General features: G+C 37.5%; 1 protein-coding gene across 2 annotated transcripts in view; it reads left to right on the plus strand.

Moving 5' to 3' along the window:
* LOC124804772 (dual specificity mitogen-activated protein kinase kinase dSOR1) overlaps nt 1–22,987 on the plus strand; it is a 77,392-nt gene extending 54,405 nt beyond the window's left edge. For both annotated transcript variants that reach the window (XM_047265092.1, XM_047265093.1), the window contains 2 exons: nt 7,034–7,215; nt 18,475–22,987. In XM_047265092.1, the coding sequence (XP_047121048.1) occupies nt 7,034–7,215; nt 18,475–18,612 (320 nt within the window). In that variant the 3' untranslated portion in view covers nt 18,613–22,987. The remainder of the gene's footprint in view (nt 1–7,033; nt 7,216–18,474) is intronic.
* Nucleotides 22,988–27,949: the final 4,962 nt, after the last annotated feature.

The raw sequence follows: 27,949 nt of genomic DNA on the forward strand, positions 1-27,949 counted from the left end.
CGAAAATTTAATAGTCATGGGTGACTGGAATTCGTCAGTAGGAAAAGGGAGAGAAGGAAACAAAGTAGGTGAATATGGATTGGGGGGAAGAAATGAAAGAGGAAGCCGCCTTGTAGAATTTTGCACAGAGCATAACTTAATCATAGCTAACACTTGGTTCAAGAATCATAAAAGAAGGTTGTATACCTGGAAGAATCCTGGAGATACTAAAAGGTATCAGATAGATTATATAATGGTAAAACAGAGATTTAGGAACCAGGTTTTAAATTGTAAGACATTTCCAGGGGCAGATGTGGATTCTGACCACAATCTATTGGTTATGAACTGCAGATTGAAACTGAAGAAACTGCAAAAAGGTGGGAATTTAAGGAGATGAGACCTGGATAAACTGAAAGAACCAGAGGTTGTAGAGAGTTCCAGGGAGAGCATAAGGGAACAATTGACAGGAATGGGGGAAAGAAATACAGTAGAAGAAGAATGGGTAGCTCTGAGGGATGAAGTAGTGAAGGCATCAGAGGATCAAATAGGTAAAAAGACGAGGGCTAATAGAAATCCTTGGGTAACAGAAGAAATATTGAATTTAATTGATGAAAGGAGTAAATATAAAAATGCAGTAAATGAAGCAGGCAAAAAGGAATACAAACGTCTCAAAAATGAGATGCCATGTATGGAAGTGAAACATGGACGATAACCAGTTTGGACAAGAAGAGAATAGAAGCTTTCGAAATGTGGTGCTACAGAAGTTTGCTGAAGATTAGATGGGTAGATCACGTAACTAATGAGGAGGTATTGAATAGGATTGGGGAGAAGAGAAGTTTGTGGCACAACTTGACTAGAAGAAAGGATCGGTTGGCAGGACATGTTTTGAGGCATCAAGGGATCACAAATTTAGCATTGGAGGGCAGCGTGAAGGGTAAAAATCGTAGAGGGAGACCAAGAGATGAATACACTAAGCAGATTCAGAAGGATGTAGGTTGCAGTAAGTACTGGGAGATGAAGAAGCTTGCACAGGATAGAGTAGCATGGAGAGCTGCATCAAACCAGTCTCAGGACTGAAGACCACAACAACAACTACTTTGCTTTTTATCAGAGATTTTATATCATTGGGTAAGTGATCAAAAATTTTAGTTGCAGCATTGTGCACGCATTTTTGTGCTAAAGGCAACCTTAATGTGGAGCAATGGATAGCATTTTTTCTTCTGATATTATAATTGTGCCCATCGTTATTCCTTTGGAACTGTAGTGGATTATTTATAACAAACTGAATAAATATATATCGAAATATTAGTCAAGATGCCCAGCTCAGCAAACAGATGTGTTAAAGATGATAATGACTGCGAACCACGTATTATTCTTACAGCAAGTTTTTGAGCAGTGAAGACTTTCTTCTTCAAATATGAGTTAGCCGCAGGACATTATTATAATTTTCCATTTCATTTCCTTGCTTTGAGCTTTCATTCAATCACGAAGTCAAGTCTATCGGCTGTGTCGTAGATGTTGGTTAGTAGTTTTCATTCAAATAGTGTTTACAAAAATTATTCAGTACACTTCCTTGAAGTCTGGGCTATCTAGTTCTGAATCAGTAGAAGTCGTTAAAAGTTCGGGCAATTCATGTCTCTACCGATTTGCATCTCATCTTTGCCAATCTAACTATAATTGTACTCTGAGTAGCGTTCTTCATAGTTTTATTATTGAACAGTGTTTTCTGTTGGGCTATAACTTAGTCTGAATGAAAGGAAATCTGGCAACCGTAAACATGAACTATGGTAGTACCTATTACAAACTACCTTCAAATTTGTCACATATGTGGTGCCTATTATGACAAAAGTATGAACTGCATTGGAATTTTTGGCATATTATTTTGGAGAGAGAGAGAGAGAGAGCGGATTAACTTTGATATGCAGTGAGACATCATCAAGTGGAGTGTGGAATGTGTAGCAATTTCTGAAGTGGTAACTACGCTGTGAACTAATAGCAAAGCCTAAACAATTTAAATAAAAATATAATTCCACATACTTTTGACACTTTTTGTGAAATGTGAAATATGTCTGTTTTTGAGGTGTTAAGATGGAGTCAACAGCACAGTTAAAATTTGACTGCACATTTCACATTTCAGTATATAAGTTTTGTAAACACCTTTGGACTTCTGCTAAATTTTTGATGTAAACATAACAACTCTCAAATGTATGACCTAGAACACCAGATAGAAAAGAAATTCACCAGAAGAAATTTAAACAAACTATAATCTCTTATTTTTCATCAAAAATATGGAATGCCGAAGTATTTATAAAAATGTAAAATTTATGTATGTAATTCCCAACTTTACATTTTCCTGCTATTTAAAACATTCTTTGAAAGTTTGGCAAAAAGTACAAAAGAGCACTTCCACTGTAGAATTACAAACATACAGGGTGTCCCACTCAAACCCCCCCTGATTTCAAAGACCCAGGAAAAAAAAACCATAGTAGATACGGCAATGAAAAATCCACCACATTGTAGACCGTCTCAAAGAATTTCCTTATTTATCATCAATACACCTCTACTTGCAAACCATTTGTAGCACAAAGAATATCGAGTCTATATTCAATTGCTGGACAATTTCTTTGTAACATTTTTCTCTGTTATTGTTGCAGTCGCATTTGTGATACAATGTCGCAACATAGGAATATCGTCCACTTTGGTCGCATACAGGTGGTCCTTCACGAATCCCCATATGAAAAAGTCAAGCAGTGTAATGTCGGGTGAATGTGGTGGCCAGGCAATGGGTCCTCCATGTCCGATCCAACGATTGGGAGAGTTCCTATCCAGGAACTTGCGAACAGCTGTTGACCAATGTGGCGGAGCTCTGTCTTGTTGAAAAATGATGCTGGGTTGCAAGTCTTGTTAGAGCAGTTTGTGTACCCTCAGATACATGTCCAGATACACTGACCCATTCACTGTTCGTTCCGCAAAGAAGAATGGTCCAACAATCCTGTTGTGCATTAGCTTGCACCAGACGTTTAGTTTAGGGCTATCATGAATATGTTCAATGACAATGTGCAGATTTTGCAGACCCCAAATCCAAACATTATGCCTATTAACTCTTCCTGATAGATGAAAGGGTGCCTCATCTGATGATCAACATCTTTCCAGGAAGCTGGCATCCACATCAATACACTGCAGCATATCCGCAACAAATTGTTGTCGTCGTGGTTTGTTGTTCAGCATCAGATGTTGCAGAACTTGTGCTTAGTAAACATTCATACGAAGATGCTGGTGAACTACACAATGCAATGTTGATTGAGGTACATCACGTTGCCTAGATGCTTGATGAATTGACTTATGTGGGCTTCTGAGAAATGTTTATCTGATGTCCTCCACTGTCTCTTCCGAAACTCCATAACGTGCACCACCAGAATGTTTCAGAACACTTCCTGTTGCCAGAAACTTCCTATACCATTCTTTAATTTTTTTTCATATCAGGTGGATCACATTCATACACACGATGATAATTTCTTTGCACAGTAATTGGTGATTTTGTTTCTGCAAACCACATTACTGCTTGCGTATGCTGCTATGGAGTCACCATTTTCACTTCATGCGACCATGCCGCACCCTGACAATGATACTTGGTACTTCTGATGTGGGAGTATAAATTCTTTGAGATGCTCTACAATGTGATGCATTTTTCATTGTCATATCTAGTGTGGTTTTTCTCTCCTGGGTCCTTGAAATCAGGGAGGTTTGACTGAGACTCCCTGTATTTGGTTTTGGCTTGAAAAAAAAAAAAAAAAAAAGGGTCATTAGAAAGTCATTAAAGCAAAGACGTTTTTCGTCGTGATGAGATCTATTTACGAAATTTCAGTCACCAACTTTCTCTTCTGAATGCGAAAATATTTTGTTGAGCCCATCCTACATAGGTAGGAATGATCATCAAAATAAAATAAGAGAAATCAGACCTCGAACAGAAAGGTTTAGGTGTTTGTTTTTCCCCGCGCGCTGTTCGGGAAGTTACTGTTTGAAAGTTCTTAGTTTTCGGCAATGGCTAAATATACAGTATTCTGAGCCTCTGTCTGAATACTAATTGTTTTTGGAAGGATGTATCTCGATCTTCACAATGACACCTGGAGCAACAATGAAAGTTAATATTATTATTTTATTTTTTTTTTTTTAGTGACTGATTCATGAAAAAACAGCCATGACTCCAGTGCGAATCTAACTTAATGAATGCAGCAACAATGTGAGACAGTGACTGCAGAAACAATTGTTGATAACAGTCAAGTGGTTGAGTAGGAAGTCATTGTTGCAAGTGTCTGTATGTTATCTTATGAACTTGTTTTGTAGATTGCAGTTCTGTTTATTGTCTCATACAATTGAGACCCTAAGAATTGTTAGTGTGAAAATGCTGTGTGTGCACAAATGTAAATCAGATGAATTGAAGAAATATAGCCTGGCAGTTTTAGAATTGTGTCTCACAGAAATTTTAAATGGAAAAATAAGCATTAACCAGAGTAGCCAGATATATAAATTTCCCAAAGGAATCCTGATAAACAGGATTCATGGGTATCGTGGTAAAACACAGGGTGATCAGACAGTTTTTAGTGCTAAAGTAATAGTGTGTGTGGTTCTTCGGAATATCATAAAGCAAATTTGTGACCACATTTTTTTTATGCTTAAACTTTCTTTATATGCTACTCTGAAATTAGTACTAAAATTTTAAATATTGTGCTGGATTTATTTATAAATTATTGATAAAGTTTCAGAATAGTTTGTCATCCTAAATTCACTCACCAATACAAGTAGATGAACTATCTATGTACATGTTGGGCCTGGTGGTCTAGCAGTAAACCACATGTCTGGAAACAGAGTGGTTGCAGAATCAAATCTCAGTTGGATAACAGAGTTTTCAGTCTCTGCTTTAACCTAGCTCTCGCCACTCAACAGTGTGAGGAATCACTATAGTTCAATTCTTTTATCTTGGCGGTTCACGCATGCCCGCCCAGATGCGGGAGGTAGCTGCGTTGCCAGTTGTAAACGCCAAGAGAAGCAGCGCCGTAGTACAGTTCGCAAACTTACGTTTAGGGGGGAGCGCGCAGTTTATGAAGTAAAGGCACCACGGCCGCATTAAACCTTTCGCTGCTACAGAGATGTGCTCCCCGCATTCCGCGATGCGCGCGATTTTGTCAGCATTGCATTGCTCGCCTGTGCAGACACATGGTGTTTCGACTGCTTTGAAACACTTTATCGTTCGATTTCATAAAAACTATTTGGCCCAAAAATTTGATTTTTACACATCTTCTTGACTGATACCTTCCCCCCATAAATGACTTAATTTTGTTTCGATGTTGAATGCAGTTATTGTGCAGCATTAGATGTAGTAAACCATTGTACGAAATTTTGAAGAGTTTGCAGAGGTAAAAGTCCAAATGGTATACTTTCCATATGGTCGATTTTAGTTGCCACTAGAAATTTCAAAAAATTACTTTCAAACGAATAAAATTCATGAAGTAAGACACTTCGATATTGTTTTTAAATAAAGAAAATATTAAGCACCGAAGAAGGTTTGAACTCGGAACCTTCCGCTTAGCAGCCGTACACTTTAACCATTATGCTAACGTAGCTCGTCATTCAACACATCTCCTGGAAGACATTAAAATATCATACAAAATACCGACAAACACTGTTGGTATGACTATGAATTACTCACGTTTCGTCGAAGTACAATAGGAAATAACAATTACCGCTGTTCTTTATTGCGAAAAAGCGGTTACTGAGAATGATACAAACACCTTTCCTTGCTATTGCCTGAATTAGGAGGCTTATTGCTTGTTTGGTTTAATTAATTAATAGAATGTGAAGCAATTGGTATAAAGAATGCTTTTTCCAAACTTTCTATAAAAGAAAGACTGCTATCAAGACATGGCTTTCCTTTAATTACTATATTTATGACTGAACGTTTCTAAAACCGAAGACATTCGTCCGTGCTCTGCACTGCAGTCGAGCTCTGGCAACGTCGTTCTCTGTTCATTGGCTGACTGTGTTTTGTGACGTCAGATGCGCAGGACGAACCAAACTCTGCCGCCATCATAAATGACGCGCACCTGTTCATTGGCTGACTGTGTTTTGTGACGTCAGATGCGCAGGACGAACCAAACTTGGCCGCCGTCATAAATGATGCGCACTTTAGAAACAACATGTGGTCTAGATTCTATACTGTACTTTTTTGCACCTGGTTAGTTAAATGGGGTCGGTTAGGGACATTGCAGGAGGCCATTGAACTATGTGGAATTGTTGTTGTTATTATTATTATTTAATGTATGTATCTTTACACATTCATATTTTCCTGCTAACTTTGAGCCACTATCGAAGCCTTCGCCATGACCATCGTGAATGTCCAGGCTGTCACTACTCAGCTTATGCAGTTTTTCTTCTGGTAATCCCCTTCTGATTTTTTGATAACTTATGATGAAGTCAGCAAAACTTTCTTCTGCAGAACACACCCCATACTCAGTGTAGAACCACATAATGATTTAAATCGTCTGTTCTAAATGTGCTTTATCCATACTGCAGTCAAACATAATAGAGAAGTATAATTTACCTTGCTCATTATTTCAGATTGTGCCTTATTTCCCAAAATTTCTACAAACTTGTTTGGAATTTTTGGAGAAAAATAGCTTGGAACATGTTTTCCAGTTCTTACATTTTCTATATTCTCAAACAGTTGTGAGAATTATTGTGGCTAACAGTCTTGAAAGTTTTCAAAAATGCACCAGAGTTGTTGTCACAGATGAAATATGAACCACCTTGTAATGGTAAATTGTTCCTGGCATAATCAGGAATTATGCCTACAGTACATCTGAGAACACTATTTCACTTCTCTTTTTACTTTTTCATAATTTCTTCAGGCACATAGCTTTCATAAATTTTATCTTAAGAAATTGAACTTCATGATATTGCTTTGATTTTTACATGTAACCTATCTTAGCTTCTGTAATTCTGAACATTTAGAATACATAAAAAGGTATGTTAATTTGCCCTGGTTGTATCCTAACAGGCAACTTCCAGCAAGGCACCAATGGCCCTCGTCCGATGGCAATATTTGAACTTCTCGATTACATTGTGAATGAGCCACCTCCAAAGTTACCATCAGGGATATTCTCTGATGCCTTCAAAGACTTCGTTGACAGCTGTTTGAAAAAGAATCCGTCAGAAAGAGCAGATCTCAAGACACTTATGGTGAGAGCTAAGTAGAACAGTATCTTATTACTCTTAGCAAAATAGTATATTAGGTTCTATATGTGTTGTTGTCAGTTTAATCAACTACATTTTTGTAATTCCTGTTGAAATAATCATAGCTCCATGTAAATCGCTGATCTACTGTTTTCAGAGACAAATTTAAAAATATTGTCTCAGTGTCTTTTTAGGTATAGGTACTAAGTCCTTAACTTTCCACAGGTGTCATGTAACCAAATTATTACTAATGAAGTCTTCTGTATAAGCAGTCTTCATTCATAAAGAGTTTTAAAACTGCTATAAATTAAAATTATGAGACAGAATTGCAGGCCAATATTTACTTGAAGAGGTGAAATACTTAGTATTATTGACAGACATACGTAAAAGTAAAATGAACTCCCCCTAGCTTTCAGAATCATAACTTTTTTCTTCAGGCAGGAAAGAGGGATGAATTTGGGGAGGTTAAAACGAAAGGGCAAATTACTTATATCCCTGTAGAAAATACCTGTTCAGTCTCTGTTGCCTCCCCTTTCATATTTGTCACCCCTTACCCTAACTACTCTCTCTCATCCTGGGGGTCAGAGTGCCTTTCTTTCCTTTTCAATCTTCCCCAACCTATTCCTTAATTCCTCTGTGAGGAAGGAACTAATAACTCTAAAAGCTGGGACTTTTTAAAAAACTTGTGTAAGTGTCTGTCAGCATTACTAAGTATTTTGCCTCCTGAAAGTAATGGTGGCCAGCTTTCTAAACCTTTTTCAAAATCCAGATTGTTTGATTACAAAAAAAAAGGGGGGGGGGCAGGAACCACTCATCTATAAATGAATGGTGGGTGCCACCTGCACAACTGAAAATAATACTATCACAATAGCTTTTGAGATAACTCTGTTCTTTTAGCATCATTTTTTAGTGTTTGAAACATAAATGAAGGAGATAGTTTGAAAAATGTTGTTGAAGTATTGCTTTCAACAAAAATGCAGACCCAGTTATTGTAATATGAAATATTTTTAGACTTTAGTTTTTCTCTGTGCTTGCAAGTTCCTTCTGTTATTGACATGTGAGGAACAGTTGTTCAATACAAGTTCCCTTCAAAGAAGAACTACTACTTCTGGAATGTTACGTGTGTTTGAGACTATGACAGTGTTGCTCAATTTCAAATGTCAATGAGTTAGTACGACCAGTTTCCTTTGGACATTATGAATCACTATGCTGCACCATGTTACTAATTTAATGTCAATTGTGTATCAGTTGCCGGGAGACTACATTCCTAAGAAGTCTAGTGGTGTGCTGATTTCTTAATTACTTTTGTAGAGTTGCCCTTTTTTGCTTTCTTGCTTTATTTCAGTACATGGAAAAAAGCTTCACCCAGTTTCTTGAGCCCACAGTTGAAACCTAATGGTGATACAAAAAAAAAAAAAAAAAAAAGACAGATTTATTAACATTGTATCTAATGTACAAATAAATTCAAATGAAATTGGAGTTTGAAAGTCTTCAATACACCTCTTCAACTCATTTGTTCCTCTTGAGGCTAAAATAAGTAGTCTTTGTTCCTTCTTTATTTACTCACATTAACGTTCATTAGACTTCTGCGTTGTCTACACTATTTCAGCCCTGCATGATATCTTCTATCATCCATGTCTTCGTAAAATTAAAATATTCTGCAAATATTACTTCTACTCTGATTATTCTTTTTTATACTTGGTTTCCTGCCGCATCCTTCAGTCAACATAACTATATACATATCAGCAATCCATCTTTCTGCCATCTTCAGGAGAGAAGCAACTGCTGTTGAGTCCTCTGAAAAGTGATGCCAAGACTGCAAACCATTATTCAATATAGGCCACCACACCATACTTGGTGCATGTGTCATCAATCACTGGTACTGTTCCCATCACTGGGCTTATGGCACCACTCGTAGTTGATGTCTAACAATTTATCATCACAATCCTTTAAAAATAATGCAAATTGCACGAGAGAAGGATGACAATTCTCACTATCTACTATACGGTCACATAATTGACGAGTGCAACAAATTTTTGGTGGAACATTACAACATCATGCAGAAAGAATTTTAAATGGCTAACTGATGATGGAAGAGCAAAAAATTAAAATGATTGACAGACAGTTTGTACAGGATTCATTATCCTATACGTCAAGATGCACTTCATGGTATGTTTGCTGGCATAGAGCATGTGGTGAAACTGGGGGTACACATTATTACAGTCAGTTGTGACAATTTTTGATGGAACTGAACGAAGATTATGAAGACTATATAAATTACTGCAAAGTACATTGGTTAAGTCCAGGGGCATGCTTGGAATGATTTTTTGGTTTACAACCCGCTGTTGTTGATGAATTTCTGGAGGAAGAAGGAAGGCAGGGATGAAAGTTAGAACATCTGGAATTGATTGTATAGACCTGGCATGTTAACTGCACACTGCCACAGTAAACTGCTGCAAGGTGTGAGATAACATATTTCTGGTTTGATGAGGATGCATTTAAAAAGAAAATCGTGTTATGGAAGGGACAAATTCTGACAAAAATACACTGTCAGTTTTCCTAAGCTCACTGATGCAATTGAAAAAATGCAAGTATAGTCTTCTAAACATTTTAAGGATGCTCCCAATCTTACATACTTTTTGAGCTATTTTTGAGATACTTTGCCTCTTCAATTGAAAGCACTCCTGTACACATACAGGAAGAAGAACTTATCAATCTGCAGTGTAATTCCTGTTTAAAAGACAAATTCTTTTATGTTTTAACTATCCAGTAGTTATTTGGGAAGAGTTTCCTTGTGTCTGTAATGAAGTTGCAAACATTATACAATATTCTGATCAATGTATGTGTGTGGAAGGCTTTTTTCGATTATGGTTATGGTTACATGGAAAACTGAATGACGAAAATATGTGAAATTTAGTGCTTCTGTACATATGCTGACAGTATGAAAAGTTTATGATGTCTTTGGCCCACCAAAAGTAATTAAATAATATTGAAAATTTGTTTTGTTTTTGATACAAAGAAATACAAAACCAAGTTGTGTGCAGTTTGTTCAGTGTTCCTTGTGCGAGTGAATTGCCATCTATACATGGCGCATTTGCGGTTTCCCCTCTTCTCCCTCCTCGTGTTCAGACAACATGACTTGGTAGTGGAGGAAGTGTGCAGCAGGGCGACAGTGCTCAGTACACATAAGAATGCACTGCACATGTACAGAATTCGTGGGTGTCCCTGTTTTATATGATACATACCACCCTTCTGTTTTCCCCTTTACCACCAAGATGCAAGTAATGGCTGTCACAGTATACCAGCAACATTTTGCTATTTGTCCCCTGTATATGCCCCGTCAGCAGTTGATCAGGATTACGTCATCAAAACCTCATCACACAGCTCCCTTGCCCATTCCTCTTATGTGTGGATGTGAATCCACACAGTGTACTATGGGTCTCCATGCAATTTTTCCCCAGGATAGAGCTGTTGAAGAACTCTCATTGACAGAGGATCTTTGTGTTACAAACATTGGGCTGAGTTCACATTTCACTACTGTCATAGGGCCGTTCGCTGCCATGGGTCTTTTGATATGATATCAAGACCTCACAAACACTACACATTGGAAAGTTGTTGGCGACTTGCTTTGTAGTGATCATTTCCTGATCTGAATTCACTTGACAGACAGAGCAGTGCCCAGAAGTATACCATCACAATAGGTGCTCAGTAAGCTGAACAGGTTGCTGTTTTGAGTGCTGTGACATTGTCAAGGACTGGATGGGTCAAATCACAAAGGCAATTCACAATGCCACTGAAGCAACAATTCCACAGTCTTCAGGCCAACCTTGAAGACAGCCTGTCTCCTGGTGGACTGACGAGTGTGTCTCAGCTATCGGAGAGATGTGGGTTGCCCTCCGTAGGATCAAATATCAACAAACAGCAGAGAACCCCTCTGTCTTTTGTGAAGTGAGGGCCAAATCCTGCCAAATTAAAAAAAGCAGAGTAAACAAATGTATTGGCAATAGTTTCTGAAGACTGTAAACCATTGCAGCAACTGTGCAGTTGTATGGAAGTTCATTGCAATTTCTGTGATAGGTGAGAAGAGCCCCATTCCTGATGCAATGAGAAATGGAAGCCTCCATATGAACCTAAGGAACATAGCCCAGACATTGGTATAACATTTTGCTATAGTAACTGCCAGGTTTCCTGTGGTCCTTTCTTTCTCCTCATTATTTTAAATATAGAGTCTGCAATATCTTGTCTGATCATTTTGAACAAAAGAACAGTGCCCCTCACTGTTGTGTCTTAAGAGTGACAGTGTTTGGAATTACTATTAACAGTACTACATTCAAGGTGAGGGATCCTATCCAGTGTTCCCTGTTCGTGAGAGACTTCTCTGTTGGAAGCTCATCTTCCAGCATTGCAAGTAACACGTGCCAGTCAGGAGGTTGGAGAAATGGGCAGATGAAAGTGATTTTCCTTTTTTAACTGAGAAGTATTAATTTGTTCTTTTTAACCATTTGCATTCTATTTTTAATTTGCCTGAACCGAGAGTGATGGACACTATTTTAAACTTAAAAAGAATGTTGAGTGTTTTGAACCTCACTTTTGGTAAAAAATTTGCTTGGCTGCCACACCTGAAAAATCTGAAGGCAAGAAGACTCGGAGCAGGTAATATTTTAAAATGTGTTAGTCACAGGGCTTGGAGAGCAGACAGAACTTATTTGCTTCAGTTTCATCAACTCTTTGTAGGTTCCTGCCTTGATCTTGGATGTGTGGTGTTATAGTCAGGTACTTAGAATTAAAAATATTGGATGTCATCCACCAGAGGGAATGGGGGTGGTCATGGGTGCATTTAGGACCACCCCATTCCCAGGCTATATATCGAGGTGGGTGAGTTGCTACTTCACTCCAGGTGGTGACTCCTCATTTAGTAGCAGGTGTACAAGACGTATTTCTCCCCCCTCAGAGCTGCATACCATTCCATTGCTTGCTTTCCTTTTGAATGAGTCTGTAACATCCATTGGTGAGCAGCAAAACCTTTTACGATACATGGAAAGGATTTACTTTTAGAACTTTGGAGTGAAAATCCCTGCTAGCTTGAGAGGCCTAGAATTATTTTAGAACTGACCGTGTTAAAGAAACAGTGCACTCAAATGTAATTTTGAAGTCTGGTTATATAACACTTTAGGTAAGCACAGTAATTTTACTGATTTGTATACAGCTGGCTCAAAAAAGAGAGAACTTGGATGCTCTGTTATCTTCCCTGACTGTGTCTTAAGAGGTTGACTCCCTGGTCAGTTAACAATCTGCAGTGCTGTGCAAATGAGATATGTTTGAAGAAAAAGTTGTTTATCTGATCCAGTTCCCTTAGTGCTGTACAAGCATTGCAACTAATGTATCCAGTAGAGAAAATTATGAAATTAATAGAGGGTAAACTACTTCTCCAACTGCAGGAGGAACAGGTATCATTGTGCTGAGTACCAGGGCAAGTGGGATTGCGGGAAAATGAGCTAGCATGTATAGCAGGGCTTAAAGTAACATGCCCCCGAAAGCTGCCATCTCACTGTTGAGTCGAAGAACTATGTATCTGTGGGAGGAAGAGTGGCAAGGCCTGAGGGGCAATAAGCTGTGGTCAGTGAAACCAAATATCTGGCTTTGGCATGCCTTACACCAATCACTCCTACAGTATGAGGCCAACCTGACCTGCCTCCTAATAGGACACTGTCTCTTAATCCACGGCCATGCACTCTGGCAAGAAGATCCCCCATTCTGTGATGCCTGTGATGCACAGCCTGCCATACATCATGTTTTACAGTGCATTTTTCAGACCAGAGTGTAACAGTTCATGTAAGTGAGGCCTGCCCTCTGTTTCAGCTAATGGTAAGTTGAATAAGAACATGGGACTGTGGGTCCGCCTTGATGCAAAACACTTTGTTTTATTTCTTTTCTTTCCCAAACTGGTCTCAGTGACAATATAGCCATCATCATTGAGTTTTTTGTTTTCTGAAACTTGGAAAATTAACATGGTTATAAACACGAAACTTTATTACATGTGTACTGTTTGTTTCCAAATATCGTATTCTGTGAATAGTTTTATAATATCTTATTTACTTTAAGAACTAACACATCAGATTTAAGCTCATTTCTAACAAGAGGTCTACTGGCAGATGAAATGAAGCAGATAATCAGAAAGAACAAACCATCCATAAATACAAATACAAAAATCTGATGAGAAAATCATAAACTAAAACAACATAATTAATTCATAACCAAGGTGGACAAAGGAAACTCTCTGGTCTTAATAACAGAGGCAGAATGCAGAATACATTGAGAAAACAGGTAAAGTGTCAAAATAAAATAAAATAAACCAGTGACCAACACAGAGATACCAAAGGAACATAAAGACACTCTTATTTACTAGGGAGACACATGCACACATTACTACAGAAAATATACACATACATAAATGACAGAAGCCTCAAAAACATGGGAGGCATAATACGGAAAAGTAAGAATATCGGGATCCCTCAACAACAAAACTGCTATCTCGTGACATTACATCTGTATACTCTGAGGTGACTTAAAGTCACAGTGTAGCTATATGTATATATGCAGATTGCAATATTGTCGCATACACAAGGTGCAAAAGGGCAGTGTATTTGTGAAGCTGTCATTTGTACTCAGGTGATTCATATAAGATGGTTTCTGATGTGATTATGACCACACAGTAGGAGTTAACAGACTTTGAACATGGAATGGTAGTTGGAGGTAGATGCGCGAGACATTCCATTTTAGAAATTGCTAAGGAATTCAGTATTCGGAGATCCACACTGTCAAGAGTGTGCCAAGAATACCAAATTTCAGGCATTTCCTCTCACCACGGACAATGCAATGGCCAACGGCCTTCACCTAATGACCGAAAGCAGTGGTGTTTGTGTAGAGTTGTCAATGCTAACATCAAGCAACACAGCATGAAATAACCTCAGAAATCAGTGTATGACATGCGATGAACGAATCTGTCGTTACTAAGCTATGGTAACAAACGGCTGACACAAGTGCCTTTGAGAACAGTATGATGTTGCCTGCAGTGCCTCTCCTGGGCTTGTGACCGTATTGGTTGGACCCTAGATGACTGGAAAACCGTAGCCTGGTCAGATGAATCCTGATTTCAGCTGGTAAGAGCCGATGGTACAGTTTGCGTGTGGCTTAGACCCCACAAAGCCATGGATCCAAGCTGCCAACAATGCATTGTGCAAGTTGGTGGTGATCACTAATGGTGTGGGCTGTGTTTACATGGAATGGACTTGATCTTCTGGTCAAACTAAACCGAACATTGACTGAAAATGGTTATGTTCGGCTACTTGGGAGGACAGTTGCAGCCGTTCATTGACTTCATGTTCCTGAACAGCAGTGGAATTTTTTTTACGGATGACAATGCACCATGTGACTGGGCAACAGTTGTTCACAATTGGTTTGAAGAATATTCTGGATAATTCAAGCAAATGATTTTGTCATCCAGATTGCCCCACATGAATCCCCTTGAACTTTTATGGCTTATAATTGAAACATCATTTCTTACATAAAATACTACACTGCCAACACTTTTGCAATTATGGAAGGCAGCATAGCTCAGTAGGTCTGCAGGGGACTTCCAGTGACTTGTTGAGTCCATGCCACTCTACTCTGGGCAATAGGAGATCTGACACGGTATTAGGAGGTATCCCACGACTTTTGTCACCTCAGTGTATACCCACAAAAGAAACTATAAACATCATAGAACAACAGTTGAAAAACAGGAAATTTCCAGAGGTACAAATAAACCAAATCTCATCTATCCTTAGACTAATTGCAGAACAAATTATTTCACTTTCAACAACTTCTATTCGCAACAAGTGTGTCTACCCATGGGCTCTACCATAAGTGGAACTTGAGCCAACATTTTCTTGAATCAAACAGGGAACATAATGTTCAACAACATTGTGAAACAAGAAGGGCACAAAATAATATACTGGTGCAGATAATGTGTCTCATAGATGAAACACAGAATGGAAGAGCTACACAGTAACATCAACACAGTACACCCCTAAACCCACTTCATAAAGGAAACTGAAGAAAAGGAGAAACTTAATTTCCTGGGTCTTACAATTACAAGAAACAACAACCAACGTGAATTTTCCCTTTACAGAAAACCCATATCCACAAGTGCTGCTATCCATAGCTCTTTCAACCCCCTGACAGCTCAGTTCCACACATTATACACGGGATAGACAGAATATCTCCCAAGTCAGATGAAAATGAATACAAAACAGGCATCATAAAAAAGCTCAACAACAAGATAAAACTGGAAAATAACGATAGTGGCCACCTACTCAATAGTGCAGCCAAAGTGTCTGAAAACACAGAAGCAGAAACACAGACAATAAAGCAGACCACACCACATCAGGGGAAAAAAAACCAGATGGTACACAGTAACATACAATAATGTAATAGCACTTAGAAATGGAAACATACTGAAAAACTAAGGGATCCCAATAACATTTATAACAAACAGCACAGTTCAGGGAAGGATAAGTTCAGATAAAAAACCTCAGGCAAATTCAGCAATGCAGGAATATACCAACTCACATGTAGCTCCTGTCCAGCCCAATACATAGGACAAAGAAGCAGAAACTTTCGAACTAGGTACACAGACCGGACGAGAGCTCTGAAGAGTGACAGCATACATTCCACTTTTGTGGAACACTTGATAATGGAACCCACTGCTCCACTAATTTTGAAGCTGATTAACACATCCTGAAACACAGCAACTGTTAGCACCGAAAATTAACAATAAAAGAAAATTATTACACACGAAAGCCTATAGCAGAAGGGAAAAGCATAAGAAATGAAAATTAAACACTTTGCAACAACATACTCTCTATGGCTTTAAGAGAAAACACACACACACACACACACACACACACACACACACACACACACACACCAAAATCACTCCTCCATCACATACAGAGGTATAAATAAGAAACACAGTCATCAGAACTCCTGCTACAATTTTCAAAATCTTCTCACAATATGCGATACATTCTCACGACACACATGAATTGTGAGATGGTGTAATTTTTTAATTACGATCAAGATGTAAAACTTATGTTTTTCTGTGTTTAAAAGCAACTGCTAGCCAACCAATTAATGTGAGTGCATGACAAATTACATAACAATCTAGTGCACACAAAAACTGTATCTACACCTTTACCATGATTCCCAGTAGTGTAAGTTCAATTTTTCATATTTGTTTGAACAGCCTCTTATGCAATTGCAGATAACATGCTGTGAGCCAAAGAAACTGCAACAAAATACAGAAAATATGCTGGAAGTAAAGGCAACTAATGTAGACACAGTGTTGTGACTTAAAGTAAATAAGAATACAATATTTGGATCCAAACAGTACATATGTAATAATATTTTTTTAATTTTTATAATGATGCCAATTTTGAATAAAATTCATTTAGAATAAAGAAAAACCCACTGAAGAGGGCGATATTGTTGCTGAAAATAGTTTGGGAAATTAGGTTGGAGGTTTTAGTGTGTTGCAGAGTTGCTGGCTCATCCTTCTTTGTCTAGTGGTCAGCCAGCCACATACATATATTTGCCATGGTCTTCACCAGTTTTTGGTGTACCTTTCTATATTTTCAGCTAATCTTTTAAGGAGTGACACGTAAAGAAGTTTTGGTGTCTGTGTGTGCATGCGCTTCTGTGAAACATTTATCTCAGTGGGTTCACAATTGTCAAATAATAAGAAGAATTAGTTCTTTACGCTTAACGTAATTGCCTTGTTAATAATGTTTTTTTTTTTTTACATCTGCAACATAATGGTCAGTTAATGTGTATAAATGGTTAGCAAAACTTTTTCTTTTCATTTTAATGAGCAAATATCCATAATTCCTTCTCTTACGTCTGCAGACATCTTCTTGAAGACCTTTTCACTAGAAGAAATATCACCATTATTAACCCTATACTGTGAGGCAGTCTTCAAGGAATTCTGTTTTCTCTTGTGTACTATTTTTATTATTAGCCACAAATATCCTTGAAGAGTACTGAGAAATGAGATAATTCAAAGATCTTTGAAGATCAAGGGCTTTTTTTTCCACAGTAGTCTTTTTGCTCACTTTTGTTGAGTAAATACTGTATATGAACCTTAGTCATGTTAATCCAGAAAATAATTCTGTAAGAAAACAGATTGTGTGGCCATATTTCTTCCTTTGAGGTATCATTTTGGTAATTTCCTTCCTGCTTGGGGCTTTATTTGTTGTTGGAGACAGTTATTTGTGCAAAATTACATGTTTTCCACATGGTCTTACTTGCATGTTAGAATATTTATATTGATTTGTGTTGCCTGAAAAATTAACTGTCCATATTTGAAATCCATCTCTCCTCTAGCTTTCTCTAAAAGTGTAGCGAAATTTGTTGTGAAAAAATCCTACCTCATTATGAAATGAGTGCAGTTGCTGCTGTTACCTGTTTCATTGATGAGCACAAACATTATAATCACTACCTCAAATGCATGATACCCCTCCCACCACCCACCCCACCCCATTGGCCTGTCTCTGTGATAAAGTGTGTGTTATGAGCATTGAGCTATTTGAACTAAAAATGTGATTCATCCAACCAGTTGACACATTTTTGTTGATACACTATTCAATCTCTGTGATCCTATGCCAATATAATTGAGGATGTCATTGGATCAGTGCAGGATCATGTAGGGTCATCTCCATCAGAGCCCCATGTTGGACAGTGTGCACTTAACTGTGTGCTCTGAAACACTTGTGCCTCCACCAGCTCTGTACTGTCAGCAGATCTGCCACGGATCACTGCTTATCCTGTTTTACAGGGTGGGCAAGATATTAGAGGCATCGGTGTTCAACAACTTTGAGCCTACTTGAGGTTTCACTGTCTTTCATATACTTTCCATAGATGTTGCAGCAGTATCGTGTGAGCAGCTGACCAGCTTTGTTGCTCTTGCAAGATGCTTGTTCCCAAGCACTGGGCCGTAACAATCTGCCCTTTGTCACAGTCGCTCAAGTCAACCTATATTGATTTTGTCACTAGGATGATTCCCTATTTGCCTCTGTTCCACTTGTTTATTCCTTACCATATCACATGCCCACAGTGCCACCGGACAGCATTCCGTTGTGTGATACGCATTGTTGTATTTGCACTTGGTGTAACAATGTAATTTTTTTTTAAGTCCAAGTAATTGTGTACCCTTGTCTTTTTCCACAGAACCATGAATGGATTCGTAAGGCTGAATCAGAGAATGTTGACATTGCTGGATGGGTGTGTAAAACTATGGATCTGGTTCCTCCAAGCACGCCATTACATTCTGCTGCTCCAAATTTTGGTGGTGCTTCTGGCAAGTGAGAGTATCTCATCACTTGCTTTGTTTCCTTTTCTTCATTGTAGACTTACCTGTACATCAATATGCTATGAATATAAGCTGCAAGTCTTTTTATAAACATATAGATGTATAAACATACAAGTACGTTGCTGTAGAAGTTAAACAAATTTTTTGTGTGAAACTCTGCACCATTTGTGGGAGACCCGCAGCCTTTACCTCTTCAAAGCAGAGATTACATTTCAAGGGAAAATATTATGTAGATGCCAAATAATATTAAGCTTGAAGACTCGAAATCTACCTTATGTATTGACCTGCAGAGGTTTTGGTCAATATTGAGAGAAACAGATAACTTGTTGTCTGCTTGTGATGTATATTTGTTGAATACTATTTAGTTCACTGATATAAAGTAATTTATTTTTATTAGTGTTAATACTTTTAATATGTGTGAGAAACCATTCCATTAATTAGAGTTTTGTCAATTACTGTCATAGATACTGTGTATATTTATGCATGTGATACTTCTGTTTGTGCACTGTTTACCACTGTATATTTATGTTGTTTCACAGAATAAGAATAAGCAAGTGTAATTCAATTTAACTATATGTACATACATACATCAGATATTATTGCAGTGATAATAAAACCTGCACCAAGATAATTAATTTAATTATTGTTGTGGCTGTGACATGCAGTGGAGTTGACAACACTATTGCTTTTATACTATCTCAAACTCAGTTCTGTAATTATTTTGTTCAGTAAAAGAATGAGGAACTCAATTGCACATGTTGGACCATAGTTTAGTATTTATTCCTTTGCACTGAGTACCTGGGAAACAGTTTTTAATGTCTTTTAAATATTTTGGGATGCTACAAAAAGAATCTGGCTTTATGGTCACAACTCAGCAAAGATGCCAATTTATGACTGTGATGCAACTGTTACTGGTTAATGGTGAACATCATTTTATTGGGATTCCGTATCATTGTTGTCTATTTAATGAAATTGGAATTGAGGCAAAAAATGAAACTATTGTATTATTTTAAAAACTAAAATTTGAACACAGTCACCAGAGAAGTAGTTAAAAATGTTGACTAATGTGCTACAGATGTCCTTGTAATTGTGTGTTTATTTTGAAGTTGGTAAATGTGTAAGACTGCTGATTAAGAAGTGGCAACAAAATAATACAAGGAACTGGTGAACTGCTCTATCTTGTTATTTCCCTGTTATCTTTACTGCCATAATAAAAACAAAGGAAATGAAATTTTCCTGTAAAAATTTGACTTTTTTATGCTGTTATGTTTCAGGCTTCACTCTTTTCTTTTGTATGTTTATTATGAAAGGGGGGAAAGTAACTTTTAGTAAAATGTCTTGGAAGAAGAAGGTGTGTATAGAGTAACGATTTTATTATATTACCATGATATGTAAATAGTACCAGGAACTGTAGATTTATTTAAATTGTGGGCATTATGTTCCTCTAGCAATAACAAAAGAAATTCTACAAGATTTTGCCGAGCCTTTTCAGTCCTTTCTCCTATCACATATTTGTAGACCGTCCCATCACTGGTGTCATAAAGACATATGTCACAATAAAATAATTTGGTTCCATTGCAGTCCCTTAGTAGCAGACATTAAATGATCATGAAGAAGCATTATGTATGAGAAGTTCATAATTTCATCTGGTAAGTTCTTCATTCAGCATTAGCAGACATGTTACAACTGTAATATACATTAATGACACATCAGTGTATAAATATTCATCTTCTTGGTATGTTAAATTGTTCTGTAAAAGTTTATAATGATTCAATAGCTCAGATTTGTATCCAGTCATTATAATTAACCTTTTCCTGTTGTTTTAGCTCTTTAAACTTCATGATAGATTAATGCTTTGTGCCAATCAGAACTTGAACATTGGCCCATGCTGTCTGCATGCCATACTTTTACCGATTATCTAGGCACGATTCATCTTACAGCTACAATCTGCCACTGTCCCTGTTTTAATTTTTTCTTTGTCATGATTTTGCACACCTGGATAAACTCCACTGCACATCAAAAGATTTCTCCCTTACCCCCAATTACCCATTGTCCTATTCTTTAGAAATAAATGTAAAAAATTAAGAAATTGTAATTAAATTAGTCCCTGTTCGCATTGCAACATAGGTCCTTCCCTCACTTTGTTTTGTTGTTAAACATATTTTACATTTTATAAGAATGTTTTGCTCACCCGTAATGTATTGTAAAGTTTGTTCCTTTTGATGTAGCAGTTGCTGCTCAAGTGCATAATTGACAAGCCCTGTTTTAGATGTTTTGTATGCAGTTGAAGTATCCACATCAGTTTATAAACAAGATTAGTTACAGCCAGTTGGGGAATAATGCTTGTCACTCTGCACCTATTTAGTTTAGGTTCTATTCACCCCAATTTCTTAATACTCTGTTAGTGATTGATATTCATATTATATTGTGTCAGGTATTTTTGCTCAACATTTCATTTAGTTGAAATATAAATTTCCTTAATGTAATGTCCTCTTACTTCAGTGATGTTATTAATGTGTACCATTCAAAATATTTTCTGATAGTAAGCTAAAGGCATATATGCATACAATTTATTGTGTTCATTTCTCCTGGCAGTGTATAATTTCATTAGTGACCTTAACATCAGCCATTTTCATTTGTTGAACTGACACATTAATTAATTGTTAATAAAAATCACCTCTTGTATTGTTAAACATTTATTGTGTTACAACTGGTTTTGTTCCTTGAACGTCTTCAGATTGACAAGTTGTGCTAAAGTCATGACATAAATGGTCTGCTTGTCATACGTAATGTTAAAGACCAAATCAAAAAACACCGATCATAAACATTCTACTGACCTTCCAGTGGAAATACAGCAGTCAGACATGGTATGCTTTGTACAATAAACTGTCCCAGCCCTTAGTGACAAGTTTACTTTACACAGCATCCCGTGTCTGCCCACCATACTTCAGTCAGGTGGTTGGCAGAATGTTTTATGATCAGTGTTTTTGATTTGGTCTGTAACATTATGTACGACAACCAGACCATTTATGTCATGACTTTATCACTACTCAGCAACCTGAAAGTGTTCATCAAACAAGAGTGGTCGTTACACAATAAATTTGTAATAATTCAGTTGAGGTGGTTTTTAGTAATCTTTAACATTGTCAACATGATCAAGATAACCCATTAATATTAATTATTTATGGTTTACATTTCTGTAGTTTTGAGTGACATCTTCACAACTGACTGCAATAGTGAAGTACTTTTTTGCCATAATTCAGCAGCATACCTTGAGCACACTGTTTATTTCTTCCACATTTTGAGTTGCCTTTTCATAACACTGAGCCACAAAGCATGTAGGAAGAAGTTGATGTTTTATGAATTATTCTGTTGACACAAATATCTGTAATTTTTGTGGCAGCCACAGTGCATTTGTTTCCTTTCTATTTAATTGACATAATTTCATGTTTTTGCCATGTGACACTCAACATGAAAATGTTGCTGTTCTTGCTGCCTTTGCTGACCTGTTTCAAAAATTCTCTTGGGATCATGTCATAGAAGGCCTAATAGGGATCAGTAAACATAAAAATTGTCCAAGATGCACTACTACTAACAGTGCAAGCAATATAATATACTACTTGTTTGAAGAACAAGCTTTGTTTACAACCACACAGACATTTTTCTGATGCAAGTGCCAAGTTTTATTCTTCCCTTTGGCTATAAACATGCAGTCAAGAGTAAATAGTTAGTTGCTGCTGTTATATTTAAACTGGTCAAGACTTTGGGGTATGGAGGTAAGTCGTATTGATCATAAAGATTGAAAACTTTAAGTGATTGAGTCAGTTTGAGGGGCAAAATCACTTTCCCTCTGTAGCACAAAATGAATGTTATGTCAGTGTCAGAAACTGATAAGTTCGCAAATCCGTGATTCATTTTAAAAGCCACTGATAACATGTTGTGAAAGTACCTACCTCTCTGCCTTTAAGTATGTGTTTAAAAGCTGTTGCAAAGCATGGAAAGAAAGACACAAAAGTTTCATTCGTTTTGGTTGTCCACCGTAAATGTACTGTAGAGACCCTAGGTACCCTTTCATTAATATTCTTTTGATCTGTAGATTACTCCATGGTGTGTGTGAAAGTGAAAGATTTTGAAATCAGCTGACATCATACAGAGATTTGCAGTTTATGTTCTCATTATAAAAACTGTGTAATCTAATGGCCACTTTGTATGGCTTATATAGTTTAAAAGTACCTCATTTGAGAAAGCAATGTCTTGTGATAGTTATGTATATTATTTATAAACAAATTTTCTCACTAAATATGACATTGTTGTTAGAGTACTGATGATGAACCCAAAGAATACCTTTATGCCTGTTGCAACATTGTTACATTTGCCATATTATTAAAAATGTAAGACAGTAAGTACAAGTTTCTTCATTTTAATAGTTTTACACGTAACTTTCCCAGATACTCCCTTCAACTATAGTTACATGTTTCTGCTAATTGTATCACAAATTTACCACCTAGTCATCTCAAATGAAATGGTTTGGAGCGTATACCATAATATTTCTCAGTGTGACTTCAGCGCTGTGCTGTTGAGTACATTGCACATATGAATTACACTTCTTGAACAGAGCTGTGTATCAGGCATCTTTTGTTTATTAAATTATGGTTACTTCTGTTGACAGAATAAAAGTTTCATTTGAAATTTTGGCATGGCAGAGGATTAATTTTAAAACACAAGCAGAAATGTGAAAGAAAAGTAATACCATTTCCCAAAATGTTTATATTCATTCGCCATAATCGGTTTTTTCAGTTTGGATTCCGTAGAAATGTTGGAACACGTGAGGCAATACTAACCTTACGACTTATCTTAGAAGAAAGATTAAGAAAAGGCAAACCTACGTTTCTAGCGTTTGTAGACTTAGAGAAAGCTTTTGACAATGTTAACTGGAATACTCTCTTTCAAATTCTGAAGGTGGCAGGGGTAAAATACAGGGAGCGAAAGGCTATTTACAATTTGTACAGAAACCAGATGGCAGTTATAAGAGTCGAGGGGCATGAAAGGGAAGCAGTGATTGGGAAAGGAGTGAGACAGGGTTGTAGCCTCTCCCTGATGTTATTCAATCTTTATATTGAGCAAGCAGTAAAGGAAACAAAAGAAAAATTCGGAGTAGGTATTAAAATTCGTGGAAGGTATTAAAATTCGTGGAGAAGAAGTAAAAACTTTGAGGTTCGCCGATGACATTGTAATTTTGTCAGACTTGGAAGAGCAGTTGAACGGAATGGACAGTGTCTTGAAAGGAGGATATAAGATGAACATCAACAAAAGCAAAACGAGGATAATGGAATGTAGTCAAATTAAATCGGGTGATGCTGAGGGGATTAGATTAGGAAATGAGACACTTAAAGTAGTAAAGGAGTTTTGCTGTTTAGGGAGTAAAATAACTGATGATGGTCGAAGTAGAGAGGATATAAAATGTAGACTGGCAATGGCAAGGAAATCGTTTCTGAAGAAGAGAAATTTGTTAACATCGAGTACAGATTTAAGTGTCAGGAAGTCGTTTCTGAAAGCATTTGTATGGAGTGTAGCCATGTATGGAAGTGAAACATGGACGATAACCAGTTTGGACAAGAAGAGAATAGAAGCTTTCGAAATGTGGTGCTACAGAAGAATGCTGAAGATAAGGTGGGTAGATCACGTAACTAATGAGGAGGTATTGAATAGGATTGGGGAGAAGAGAAGTTTGTGGCACAACTTGACTAGAAGAAGGGATCGGTTGGTAGGACATGTTTTGAGGCATCAAGGGATCACAAATTTAGCATTGGAGGGCAGCGTGGAGGGTAAAAATCGTAGATGGAGACCAAGAGATGAATACACTAAGCAGATTCAGAAGGATGTAGGTTGCAGTAGGTACTGGGAGATGAAGAAGCTTGCACAGGATAGAGTAGCATGGAGAGCTGCATCAAACCAGTCTCAGGACTGAAGACCACAACAACAACAACAATCAGTTTTTGTAGGCCACCTTTAACAGCTGTGGATGAGTTAAGTCGTGGTGCTCTGCCTCTTCCCAGGTTTCGAGGACATGTTTAAATAAGAGCCCTGGGTTTCCCTGAAGTGCTATTAACGTGTTTGTGTCCCACTCCACCAACCTCTCACTGCTGTGAGTGAGTTACTGCCATACCTCGGAGAATAAAAAAGTTTTAGAATATTTATTGTGCAAAATATGTTCCTCGTTACAGGCTGTCATTTGCAAAAAACTTTGTTTTGATATCTCGAACCATTTATAAAACATTAGAACCACATGATTCCTTATCTACAGAGGCAGAAATGGGAATGGGACTTGCTGCTGTCCGCTAGATATAACTTGAGAACGAAATGAGATATCATTTTACTCTCAAATTCAAATAAAATTGCAAGATCTTGTCTACATTTCGTACATGACAAAGTATAAGGCAAAATCAACCACGCGCAAAGTTTATGCAGTGTGTCATTATTTCTGCAAACTCTTTAAAATTTTGTGCAGTGTTTTACTTAGTTTGATGCAGCACAGTAACTATGATGAATAACAAAAAGAAATTCAGTCTTTTATTGAGCGAAGATAAGGGGCTGTAATATGCGTGAAAATCAAATTTTTTCACCAAATAGTTTTCTTAAAAATGGATCATATGTATTTGAGAGTCGTCAGAATGCTGTCTCTCAGCACAAGTAGCAGCATTTGGTGAGCAGTACTATCACAAAAAGCCACACTCAGCATGGAATGCAGCGAGCACATCTGTAACAGTGAAAGGGTTAAGGGATTGATGTAGCTCTTCGTGTGTAGCCTAATTTTAATTAATTTATGCCAGACTTGTTAACATTTGGCTTTCACTTTCATGGTCTTCCCTCCTATTGGTAATCTGCAATTTAAATAGTTGTTACTTCAGTCATATATTTTGTTCCTTTCCTAAACAGTGACTCTCTCTAAATTTGGGGTGTAAAGCGACTTTTCTTTCTTTATCCTGCATTTTGTCTCGGCTTTCTAATTTTCCTCATTTCTTCCTAACAACAAACTGTGTTCCAAGAGTCAAGTTCTCTAATTTTTTGTGCAGGCAGGCCATCTACACAAGGGAACTGGCCATGACTATGACTTCCATGTGGCATTCATGTGATAATACTACTTAAAGAAAACATGAATTAGAATTGGATTTTAAGTTGGTGTATTCCAAATACAAACTTTTATGTAACCTAACAAATTGATGGAATGATTAATTTTATCTAAATATTAATGTGGCAAGACAGGAATACACCAAAGTGAAAAATCTGCTATTTATTGTCTCCTATGGAACAGAGTTTAAATTGTGTTTGCTTGGGAGAGATTAGAAGATAAGACTACAATTAGTGATACATTTTGTCCAGAGATGATGTGTACATTTCCGAAGCCTCTTAAAAATAATTGCTGATGAAGTTATGATGGCATATTGAGATTACATTCCTACTAAACTGCCATATACTTCAGCTGGTATGAGAGGATTTTGTTACTCGCAGAATAAGAGTAAAGTTTCGTGATTCCTAGTTCTAAAATTCACTCGGTGAGAGTGGATAGAGGAAAGATTACATTGCATTAACATATGAACCCACTACATCGTGTAATGATCTAAAACACTGGTTGTCGAACCATGGGCCGCAAGTGGCCCAAATCAAATATTTGTGTGACCTGCAGTTCTCATCTAGAATAGTGGGCACTAACAGCTTTCTTTGTTTGATATTACACAAAAATTCAACAGGCTTAATGTGGGATTGCAAGGGCCAAACAAGGTAATTGGACAAATAACTAATAGAATGTTTGCATTTGAAGCAAAACAGCAATTTTATAAAAATGAATGCGAAGAAATAGATTTGTCCAGCTATTGCTATGCTCCGATTAGATTTATCTATCGCTGAAAGTATTTACCGAGATGTGGCATCCTATTTCAAAGAATATTTGGAGGAAATAAAAAACATTCACTGAAGTGACAAAATTCATGGGATACCTCCTAATATTATGTTGGACTTTCTTTTTCCTGGCATAGTGCAGCAACTCAATGTGGCATGGAGCCAACAAGTCATTAGAAGTCCCTGGAAAAAGTATTGAGCCATGCTGCCTCTATAGCTGTCCATAATTGAGAAAGTGTTGCCATTGCAGGATTTTGTGCACTAACTGATCTCTCAATTATGTCCCATAAATGTTCAATGGAATGTGTTCCAGGTGAGCTGGGTGCCCAAACCGTTCTCTCGAATTGTCCAGAATGTTCTTGAAATCAACAATTGTGGCCTGGTGACATCATAAGTTGCTATTTATAAAAATTCCACCATTGTTTGGGAACATGAAGTCTATGAACAGCTGAAAATGGTCTCCAAGTAGCCAGTGGACTGGAGGACCCAGTCCATTCCATGTCAACACAGCCCACACCATTATGGAGCCTCACCAGTGTGCAGAGTACCTTTTTCACAATCTGGGCCTGTGGCTTTGTGTGGCACACTTGATCCCTACTAACTGAAATCAGGACTCATCTGACTGGGCCGCAGTTCTCCAGTCGTCTAGGGGCCAACCAACATAGTCATGAGCCCAGGAGAGGTGCTGCAGGGGATGTCGTGCTATTAACAAAGGCACTCACATTGGTCGTCTGCTTCAATAACCCATTAACGCCAAATTTTGTGACACTGTCCCAATGGATATGCTCGTCATATGTCCCACATTGATTTCTGCAGTTAGTTCACTCAGTGTTGCTTGTTTGTTAGCTCTGGCAACTCTGCGCAGACACTGCTGCTCTTGGTCACCAATTGAAGGATGTTGGCAACAATACTGTCCGCGGCGAGAGGTAATGCCTGGAATGTGGTAGCCTCGGCACGCTCTTGACATTGTGGATCACTGACTGTTGAATTCCATAATGATTCCTCTAATGGGATGTCCCATGCATCTAGCTGCAACTACCATTTTGTGTTCCTGTCGTGCAGCCATAATCACATTGAAAACCTTTTCACACGAATCACTTGAATAAAAATCACAGCTCCGCCAATGCACTGTGCTTTAATACCTTATATATGCAATACTACTGCCATCTGTAGATGTGCATAATGCTATCCTAGGACTTTTGTCACTTCAGTGTATTTGCAGACATTAGAAATATTTGAAGCTGTTTCATTCTCATAGAGAACCTGGGCATGTTGAACATAAAGATCTCAGGTTATCTTGCCAATATAGGCTTCATAAAACTCGTTTGATAAATGAAATAATTGGATTTCAACACATCACACACCTTAACACTTTCGCTGCGGCTGACGCATATAAGCGTCACAACAAGCCATGAGCCAGTGTGGCTGACGCTTATA

Source organism: Schistocerca piceifrons, chromosome 7 (assembly GCF_021461385.2).
Source record: "Schistocerca piceifrons isolate TAMUIC-IGC-003096 chromosome 7, iqSchPice1.1, whole genome shotgun sequence".
NCBI classification, from domain to species: Eukaryota; Metazoa; Arthropoda; class Insecta; order Orthoptera; family Acrididae; genus Schistocerca; species Schistocerca piceifrons.